Source organism: Opisthorchis viverrini, assembly GCF_000715545.1.
Source record: "Opisthorchis viverrini unplaced genomic scaffold opera_v5_190, whole genome shotgun sequence".
NCBI lineage: Eukaryota > Metazoa > Platyhelminthes > Trematoda > Opisthorchiida > Opisthorchiidae > Opisthorchis > Opisthorchis viverrini.
This window is the reverse complement of record NW_008751846.1, coordinates 405,406-416,202: the sequence shown is the minus strand read 5'-3', so window position 1 is coordinate 416,202 and position 10,797 is coordinate 405,406. Positions and strand designations below refer to the sequence as shown.

Genomic DNA, 10,797 nt, shown 5'->3' with positions numbered 1-10,797 from the left:
CACAGACGCTGATAGTGTGTCAGGATATGTTGCAAAATTATCTCTCGAAATTGACTTGATTAGCTGGCTTTCCTAAAGCGCGCCTTTCTCAGTGACTTGGAAGAAATCTACCCTGTAGTGGATGACGTGAGCAAATACCAGTTCAAATTAGTGAAATCAAGTGAGAAAAAAATAGACGAGATGATACAACTCACAGTTCGTTGGTACAGTTAGTTATTACCACCACAATAAATCCAAAGCGATCTCCTTACTGGAACCTTCCTTGATATAGTCCTGGATACTTTTTATCCCGTCGTAGTCTGAAAGGTAGACCACCGCTCGCTAATTCACTGCCAGCGTAATTCGACACAGCAAGAAGGGAACACGCCTTTCACGAGGTACAGAATTTGTATTGTGTCCATATTTCTTTTTCGTTCATTTTAAACAAAAGTTATTCGGTATGAAGAGAAGAGGAGTAAGCTGAGATTTTAGTGAGAGATAGAAAGTGGTACAAATTGCGTAATGATAAGTTACAAAGAAAGTACAAATGTACAATGGTCAGAAGGATCACCATAACCCCATTGTTATCCCACCAACCCACGACCGTCCGTTTCCAGAACGCTTGGGCGTTTTGATGAGGCTGTGTGGTACTGACCTTTGGCGTCGTCTTGTAGCGGACTAGGTCCTTATCAGCGTGTTCGAACAAATTAACGGGCAAAGTATCCAATACAAAATCACAAAATCACCATAAGGAATGAATGATTAGTCAAATGAGGACTCACGAATACGTAGCTCCAATAGTCCACTACACCGAACCAAATGCAGTAACCAGCTGTGAAAGTAATATTCACTTGTGGAAATTTCCCACGGGTGATTCATGTGTGAGTGGTATATTCCACGATAGGAAAGTAGTTGACGGCTGAAAAATGACACGGGAACTTATTGTAACGTTCAACTGTTGACGCAAACACAGAGATTCAGTCCCACTTGTTCAGCAGTCAGCAAACAGTCCAACGGAGCGTTAATACACTCGTTCATCAAGAAGTCAGCAGGTCGCGCCGGAAAAATGTGTATTTGTAACATAAAAAAAGTCATAAAATATGTACGACAGTTGCAAAGCGTGGTTTAAGTTCGGGAAGAATAGTAAATGTGACAACGGATTATACACATTACAGTTTGCCGTTTTGTTCCAGGCCAATATTAAAACGGGCTAAATGCCTGATTTAAAATGCGAGCATATCCCACCTACGTTGAACTAACTGCTATCCTTTTCTTATGTTACATCCATGGTCTTCTACCTTCTAGGTCAACCTTGAGGTGCCCACTTTGTGCGTTTTCGCGTCCTGGCAACGTTGAAGGCGTCCATCGCGCAAATATGCCGTTAGCGCGAAAGCTGATAGATGTAAGTTACATCTGAGCTAGTTTATTTTCTCCAGCCTCATCACCCCATGGTTGGTTGAGTGCGTTAGTGATATGAAACAAGTTTTGAAGCAGTATTGATCTCGCAACTGTTTTGTAATATTTGAAATCACTATTACCACAACTTTTCGGTTTTTCATTTTTGTGACCTATGAGGAGTTCATGAAGGGCTTCGTGGGATTTTAATGACAAATATAACCTCACTTTGGTTCATGTGCACTGCAACAGCGTTTTTTACTGCTTGTTCCATTTGCACCACGCCTTTGCCTAAGGTGTAATGTTTTTTTAAATATAATCCTCGGTGACTTACATGGTTTCTACATGCGTGTGATGCGAGTGTTGTTGACACAAATCAGTGATACCTAATGCGCCATCCAGCGACTATGTATAACTGTACAGTCGCAAATGAGGTATTTATAGTTAAGGTCCAGCTTGTATGAGACGAACCAACGAGAGATTACTTAAGAGGCTGTGGTAATAGCACCAGCCCAGGGTACTAGCCTTCTTTCCAGGAACCGAGAATGAGTGCTATGTTCATGGAAGAATTCGTCCAACAGCCACTCGATTGTTTTCTGCTCTGTGCCCTACTTATCTGGTGTAAAGACAAAAACAAAGTTGATTAGAGAGAGTATTGGGAACCTCAAACCGTGTTTTACAACGGGTGACGATAACACCTTGTAGTAGACTACCTTACGCACTTGCAACTGGTAACAAGAAAAAATTTATAACACGAAGGTGCGTGCCCTTAGTGTGGATGAACTCTTTCTGTGGTTCCGCTATGGATTCAAAGAGGGGCGAATCAGAGCAGGACAAAATCAATTCACAGGGCCATTTTGAGCCTAAATATGCGTCTGTGTTGCGAAGCACAGGAGCACGAACGATCTTTGTGGTCCTATGAATCATAATATTTTATTCGTTGGGCCAGTCATCAGCTGAGGTTTCATCGAAGGAGCATCTACTAACAGTACGCTATCAGACTCAATGAACAAAAGATGTTGCTGGTTACTTGGTTAAATTTTGCGTGAGCATGAGGCTGGCTTGTGTGCAATCACTGTCAAAAATAAATAAGAATTGGAAAACAATGAGGAGCTAGTACAGACTGAATAGACAAAATAGGTTGTTAACGATTTACTAATGTTCCAGATCGTCGTTAGTGGAACTAAAGGACCAACAGAAATAGCAGGGGCTTATCAAGATGAGCAGCTTGCTTGGCTGTAGCAGGTCCACAAACGTCACACTACTCTGCATCGCGTCGAAGTTTGAGAGTGCCAAGGAAATTTTTGGTGGGACTATACACTTCCTTTCTCAAAAAAATTACAGCCTATTAGCTCGGACACGATTTTTAGCTCAATGGAAAGAAGTGCACCGATTGACATGCTGAAGAGCCTTCAGAAAATTTCAGCAAGACCTTCTCGACCTGTGTAGTTTCAGATGAACGATGAATACAACTTCGAATGGCCTCGATATGTAGACACTTCCTTATTACCACATAAAGCCTCATTCTGACTCCTTGAAATGACATCTGCTTTCTTCGCAAAGTGAGAACGTTTAATCTGCGCGCAGTACCAAAGACGAATTCCGGAGAATCATTTTTGAAGCGTTGCGAGCAACTTTGATTCACTAGAAATTGGAACCCATCTGATGTAGTAGAGGATCCTCTTATCTTTTCTGCACACACAGGGCTTGAAACCCGTGGTGATTTAAATTGTCAAACGTTTGGTGTTTGACAGGGTCTGCGGGACTTCATTTCTGTTCTGTAACCCTATTAGCATGTCAACCAGAGCACTTATGGATTTTACTAAACAACAACACTTCTTTGGGTCTCCGGAGAGGTTTACTCTTGTCATGCAGGCCTAGATGTCTTTCTCAGGCTACAGATTAAATATAACAACTGTCTTCGTGGCTGCACGTAGGGCGCTTTTAACATAGCAGTAGTGCTTAGTGATCCAGTAGAAACTCCTGTTTTCCCTACTCTGACCAGCTCTGGCTTATCATATATTTTATATCTACTACCCCAACTACTCAAAGCTACCCGATTTCGGCAGCGATTCTAACTGTTACTCCAAAACTGCCACGTTTTATTGTTACGTGCTTTGGTAATGCCGGTTTTGCTACCTTAATATGTAGCTTTTATTCAGGCAAAACGTCTTGCCAAGCTGTTGGCTTGCCTTTTATGTTTTTTTTGCATTGACCTGATTATGCGTATTTTAGCGCGCCTCAGTATCCATCGAATCATGATTTACGTAGCAGCTCTTTAGTCTGAGGCCGTCTTTTGTTTTGTCAACCAACTACCAGGCCTCAGGCTACACCAACTACTGGTTTGGCGTTATTAATATTACTATGAACTACTTGGTTAACGTAATTGGCTTGGCATGCACGTCATATGGCATCATATTATGCACGGACCTGATTCCAAAAATGGAGATTTGAGGATTTTTTTGGCCAGAAAAAGAACCCGTGCCAGGAATCGATTCCACTCGGTCTAAATCTCGCTAGTTGCCTTCATAATCGTCTCAATCACTCTCATGTTTACCGGTTTCACCGATTCCATATTACAGCCGTCTACTGGTTTCAGTTTCGCAGCACGTCTGCGAACACAGCTGTTGATACATATACCTTTGGCATTACTGGATAGTGGACCTCCCTTTAGTTCCTGAAATTTTTTTTGAGGCTCATCAACACACTCCAGGTGGCAGCGACTGCGGTACTTCTGTCAGACGCACAGAAAGAGGCTAGAATTACGGTAAGGTATTTGAAAAATCTTGACGTACGCGTGTTTTTAATGTAGTATAGTTCTTCACATCTTTCGAAACCCCTTGACCTATTCATCGGTAGTGTGTGAAGAAATTGGTCAGTCAGACTGTTATTAACGAGGCTCAGAGCTTTGAAGCGACTTATTCATGTAGATAATTATAGGCGGAGCATTCCTACGGACAGCTTATTTGCTCCACTTTCCAGATATTCTAATAAAGCTTATATCTTACTCCTAACAAATATTAGAGCTTACACGGTCTTTCTTTTGCTGGTTCCTCCAGAAGCGTTGCCCAAATCGAAACCAGACAGCCTCCACAGAGCCTTTTAAAAAAGAGAAAGCCATGCTTTTCTAATTTATTTAGCTGCAACCTCGGAAGATCTATGACGAAGAACTCATCGTAGCCGAGTGTAACTCTTCTGCCCTAGTTTTGGTTACAACCAGCGAATGGCCATCCTGTTGTCTTTTGTGTCGAAATCGTTGGCTGTCACCATGTTTTTTGGTTATCTTCAGTTTGAGAGCATAAGGTATTTGAGGAACAAGCATGTTTGTGACCTCAGAAAGATAGTGTGTATCAACCTTCTACGCCAACTGGTGTAGCACCGACTTATCCATCACTGGTCCGTTGTTCTGATCTTTCTGGACATCAAAGGTGTCTCTGATTAATCTGACCGAGCCGCTTTACGCGGTTGTCTGAGAAGAAATGAAATAATAAAGGGTTTGCTGAACGGTTGATACATTTATACCTCTCGGGTCAAGTCGGATTTCACGTGGTGCGAGGCAAGTATGTTTGCTTCCGTCCCATGTGAAGCAATGTAATCTCTTGATGACGTGGCCGTATTATGAGCCTGATGGTGGTTTAACCTCTCTTTAATTGTTTAGAGGTACGTAGATGTTTTCAAAGTCGAACTGAAGCACAAAGATGATGCATAACCAGTGAATTTATTGCTTAGAAAACTTGATACAACGGAACCTACACGGGATTTTAACTTCATCCTTCCGAGGAACACGCGAAATCTCGGATTTGAAAGAAAACCGTGCAGCAACTCAATGATTTTCGGTTATCATTCGTCTTTGTTTAATATTTTCTGTCAGTGAATTAGGAATCTGAGGACCATATTACTTCTACCGGTAGTCAATCTTGAATGTGAAGAATTGAAGTTATCTACCATGACGGAAGACCAGTTCAGGTGTTTTATTTTCATATGAAGCCATCGGTTATATTCCACAAGTGATATCAGCGCGAGGTTATTGAACATGCTTGAACAATCCCATAAGACAACTCTGCTGTTTATTACTCACGTGTACATCTTGAGTCTCAACCACGACACTGTCATGTTGGAGAGACTATTGTCCTACCCTACTTTTAGTATTTTCAAGACACTTTCGAGGCAACCTCCCATAACGGCGAATTCGACCGTATAGAAGTCCTAATTGGCATGCTGGTAATGCGGTAAAAGGCATTTTGCGCGATTGTGTCTTCATGTGCACTTGACGTGTACATGAGTGAAGTCACTGCCGGATATGGAAACCTGGTTAAAGACTCAAACCAACCCGGCGATCATGAAGCAGACGAAGCTCACCAGAAACCCGCAAAGCGTTCAGCTGTAACAGCTTTCCATGCCTAGCTACCGTGCCAGCAGATGTAGTGACGAGGGCTGGGATACTGCCAGGTTGCCCAAGCTTAGACAGGGGAAGTAGAGATTCAGATTTTGGGTTCAAACCACGGATCTCCCGGTCAGTAAATTGGAGCTCCAACCACCTGGGCTATCTCGTTCTCTCCAGAAACTCGGTTCAACGCATCACTTGCGATATATGATAACCAGTTTAATGCCCGTCGCAAGTACAGGCAGAATTTTATTGCAGCTTAATACGCTTCCAGCTCACCTGCAGGAACATTGGGTCACCAAAATCCAGACAGACACTTAACACTACCAGAAATAGTTCGGGAGGTATGCTTCAAATACTTGGTAAATTTCATTGTGGGATGGAGTTTGCTGGTTATCATGATTGCGTTATTATCTATCTTGCTGATTGTGAGCACAACCTCCTGCGTGTGTACTGGATTGATTCACATTGTCGATCGATCCCTTATGCACATCGAAATCAACTCAACTATCGAGAGTATCTGAGCTCATTGACCCATTCGATACTGCAATTCTACGACCGCAACGGGAAAATATTTTTTTTTTCGGCGACGGTTTTCGATACTCTTCGAAAGCAAAAGTGGTGCCTCGTTTGCGCTCTGACGTTCAGTCAATTTTCAGACCCAAAAGTCCAGTGCCACACACGTCTTCAACAATCCTTGATGCCGACGTCCCAAAACCGATGAGCTACTCCTAATGGGCTGCGCCAATAGTATTTGTCGAAAAACCGATTGGTGTCGTGCCTATCTGTACCGATTACTGTACAGGTCTGAATGACATCTTGGACAATCGTCGGTAGCCGTGACGTCTACTTGATGATATATGTTTGTACGTATTCGGCAAGTGGGATCTTTCAGAGGACTAATTACAAATTAAAGTCACAGAGGAATCCTGACATCTGCAGATTATTACTCACCATGCCTTATTTCAGAGCATCCGATTGCTGTTCGGTGATAAAACGGCTTGTCATTCCCGTAGAGTTGGAGTCTCCATAGCTTACGCATTCCCTGATGGTATGCATAAGACGATCGCCTACGCTTCAAGACCGATAACATTAGCCGCATGGAATTGGGATCGGATTGATTAAGAGACGGAGGTCATCCTTTTTGATGTGAAGTTCTACAAACTGCTCTACAGCCGATACTTCACGCTTGTGACGGATCACAAACCACTGTTGGCTATATTTGGTTCCGAGAAAGTTATCCGGGTCAACACAGCCAGCGCCTACAACGGTGGGGTAAGATGTGACGGATCCAAACCACTGTTGGCTATATTTGGTTCCGAGAAAGTTATCCGGGTCAACACAGCCAGCGCCTACAACGGTGGGGTAAGATTATGCTCTTATACAACTTAACTATAGAATATGCCTTAAAGAAAAAATTAGACAGGCCGATGCACTTACGCACCTGATTGCTTCCCATGTGATGGAACCAGAACCGGATGTCGTCGAACCGGATGTCCGTGCTGGGGTACTGGAGACTATAAACCAACTACCCGTAGCTTCTGAAATGGTCTGTGATGCTACTGAAAACGGTAGCGTACTACAGAACAAAGTGGAACACCACCAAACCAGCTGGCCAACAACCTGTTAATCAGAAGACCTCCGGCAGTTTTTTTCAACGGCATAGTTCGTTATCTGTTTTCACTGGCTGTCTTATCCTTGATGATCGAATTGTCGTTCCCACCAAACTTCGCCGCCGAGCCGTAGAACAGTTCCACGATTGACATTCAGGGGTAGGGCGCATGAAGTCCCTCGCTTGCAACTATGTTTATTGGCCCGGTATAGTTGAACACGTATGTCAGAGCTGTTTCCAATGCGCATCTGCCTGGAAGTCATCCAACAAACACTCACCGCAGCCTTGGCCACAGCCAAAAAACCATGGTTGCGCATCCATTGTTGATGCATTCCGTAAGTGGCCTGAAGTCTTTGTTATTTTTGAGAAAACAGCGATGACAACCATTATTAAAATTCTGCATCCGTTCTTAATTTTGCTTCTCTTGAAAACAATCATCTAATAATGTCGCGCAAAACACGTCCCATCAGTCTAGTGAATTCGTTCAAAGATCTAGCATCACATGTGTTAATTCCTCACCATTCCACCCGCACAGTCAAGCTGATCGGATGCATTCCGTGGCCTGAAGTCTTTGTTATTTTTGAGAAAACAGCGATGACAACCATTATTAAAATTCTGCATCCGTTCTTAATTTTGCTTCTCTTGAAAACAATCATCTAATAATGTCGCGCAAAACACGTCCCATCAGTCTAGTGAATTCGTTCAAAGATCTAGCATCACATGTGTTAATTCCTCACCATTCCACCCGCACAGTCAAGCTGATCGGTCTGTGGGTGTCTTTAAACGCGCGTCGGTAAAAGCGGAAGGAAAATTGATCTTGGTAAAAGTTTTGGGTACATTTCTGCCGAATTATGAAGCAACCCCGAATCCACAGCCTTAGGACGGTACTTGAGGGTGTAACTGCATCAATGAGCGCATTGGAAGATTATGTCTTCCAGTGTCTCCAATTCTTGACCTATCCAGACTCATAATAAATAATAATCGTTCAACTGTGACGCTCTTTCGGTGCCTAGCTTCCATGCCATCAGAAGGAAACACGAGGACTGGGATACTGCCAGGTTACCCGAGCCTAGACAGGAGAAGTTAAGAGACAGAGATCGGGTTCGAACCACGGACCTTGTGGTCAGTAAATTTGAGCTCTAACCACTTGAGCCACCTCGCCCTTCCACACTCATGGTTCCTGTCCACGAAGTCGACATTCGTCACCGCAGCTAAGTTTGTTGGTACATGTCCTCGTGATTGGCTGTCAGCTTATTTTTTAACCTTACTAGACTAGTCTAAACCCCTTGGTTGGCTGTACGAAGTTTTAAGAGACAGCCAATTTGGTGGCATACGAAGCCATCACAAGCTCAGGTCTGTCAACCGCTGATCTGCCGTTGGCAAGCTGTTCCCTCCAAAAGGCTTCCGGCATACCTCAGCATTGCTGGTCCGATGTTTCCACTAAATTTGTGGAGTGCTCCAAAAGTACCGATGATCTTGCACTGAAACGTTTTGACGTCCTTAGCTTGTAAAGTTTTGGTTTTGGGCCACAGGCCAATATGGAACTTAGCGTAATACCGTACATTTACTGCTGACACAGAAAGTTTTGTTGTGTATACGTCACAGATACTGCTTGTTGACGAGATGCGCCTTAGCGTTTTTACCCGAAAGACATTATTGTCTACATCTAGACAGCTGGCGTTGGTCCAGCCAACTACGTAAAAACACGTCTTTTATCTCAATAAGTGTTGACCGTATGCCTTAGAACAGCAGTGAAAGTAGGTCAGAAGCATATACTAAACCGTGGGGTTAGATTGTTCATATCGTTTTGATACTGTTTGCACTTAGCTAGATTCAGATCCAATAGGACCTCCGTGTGTGTACTTCCTGAGTGCAGTTAGATTCCACAGGCATCAGAAGTTGAAGGGAAGTCCTCTATGGCCATATCGACGACAAATATGAAGAAAAAAGGGGACTCAGGAGGGTATTTCCTAGGACAGGTGGATGTTATAGACTCTGGTGAGAGCTGACTGTAAGCCTTTTTGTGTTCACGGAACTTGACATACGGCGCTCGGAGGTTCAGGAATTCACAACAGAATGCTTGGCGGACACTGATGTCGCATTAGATGATGTTGATGACGATCTAATGATGATGGCTAATTCACGAGTCTCCAAGGTTTGGGTCGCATTTGCCAACTTAAGCCTCCTGTCACAACAAACTGGTTAATCCTGAATTTCAAGGGATGTTTGTATCGGGCTGCGAGCAGCGTAACTGAGGTGTCTTCTGGTCTTCTGTAGCTGTCTTCCCAGAATTACAGTTTGTGTGGCTTAGCTCCAGGAAATCTGAGGTGAGACATTCAGAGGGCGAGCGTTCCGTTGTGCACCGGGACTTCAACCAAAAAATGTGTTAGGCACCGTAAGCCTCAAACATGTACAGCCCATGGGGAATGGTCATCCACTGGATGAAGTGCTGACTTTTGTGACCATAACACAAGCAGAGATGTCCCCAGCCTTTGATTCAGCAATGGAGTGTGGAGAAGATTACGAAGATTCCTGATATTGTCGGTGCGACTCGCCTTCCAATTTTGGGTCCGGGTACTCCTCCTATACATGGCTGATGATGCCTCAACAAATGACTCCCGATTGACGTCAGCAGCTTTGTTGTCACTTTGTATCCAGATTACCTGAATGAGTGTCTGGAGGTATGGGCACCTCGGAATGTTTGTGGTAGACTAGCACTAGATCCGCCCCTCTTTCATGATATTTCTATTCCTCACACCAAAGATTTCAAATAAATTATAATTTAGTTAACGTCACTTTTGAACATTGATATTTAGCTGTTGGTGGTGATCAACAACGTCGCCGGTGATTGCGATTCCCCACATAGTGCGATATATGCTCGACTGCCAGTCGACCCAGTTTCTATGACACCAAATTCGCGACAATGCGCAGTGGCCGCTGTACTGGTTCCAGTAGTCTAAAGCTTTGTTCGCTTGTTGGTTCGAGATTTGTAGCAGATTGGTAAACAGAAAAAATACTGGATAGCTACGTTCCTGCTGCCAGGTCACCCCCTTCGGTCAAAGAATTCCATCGAAAAGGCAGTTAAAGGATTCCCCACTTCACTCCTGGTCCCCACTCTTATTCTTTTACTCAGTAGTCTCAACCCCACGACAATGAGTCTTAATATATATTTGTTAGGGACCTATTTGAATCCAACGACTTGAGTATCTGATCCACTAGAGCTCGAAATAGCTCAGTAGTTGAAGCGCAAACTTACTGACCGGGAGACCCTTGGTTCGAACCCAACTTTTCTCGCATCTCAACTGCTCTATCTAGGTTTGGGCAACCTGGCAGTTTCTCAGTTTCTTTCACGTGGCCTTGAAGCTAGGCACCGAAAGATGTTACAGCTGAACGACTGATCCATTTAGGAAGAGTTGGTGCAGCAGGG

General features: G+C 43.7%; 1 protein-coding gene across 1 annotated transcript in view; it reads left to right on the top strand.

Annotated features, from left to right (window-relative positions):
• Window positions 1–1,207: 1,207 nt before the first annotated feature.
• T265_07854 (hypothetical protein) overlaps window positions 1,208–10,797 on the top strand; it is a gene marked incomplete at both ends in the record, with an annotated part of 23,374 nt that continues 13,784 nt past the window's right edge. The window contains one exon of the mRNA XM_009173494.1: window positions 1,208–1,381. Coding sequence (XP_009171758.1) covers window positions 1,208–1,381 — 174 coding nt within the window. The remainder of the gene's footprint in view (window positions 1,382–10,797) is intronic.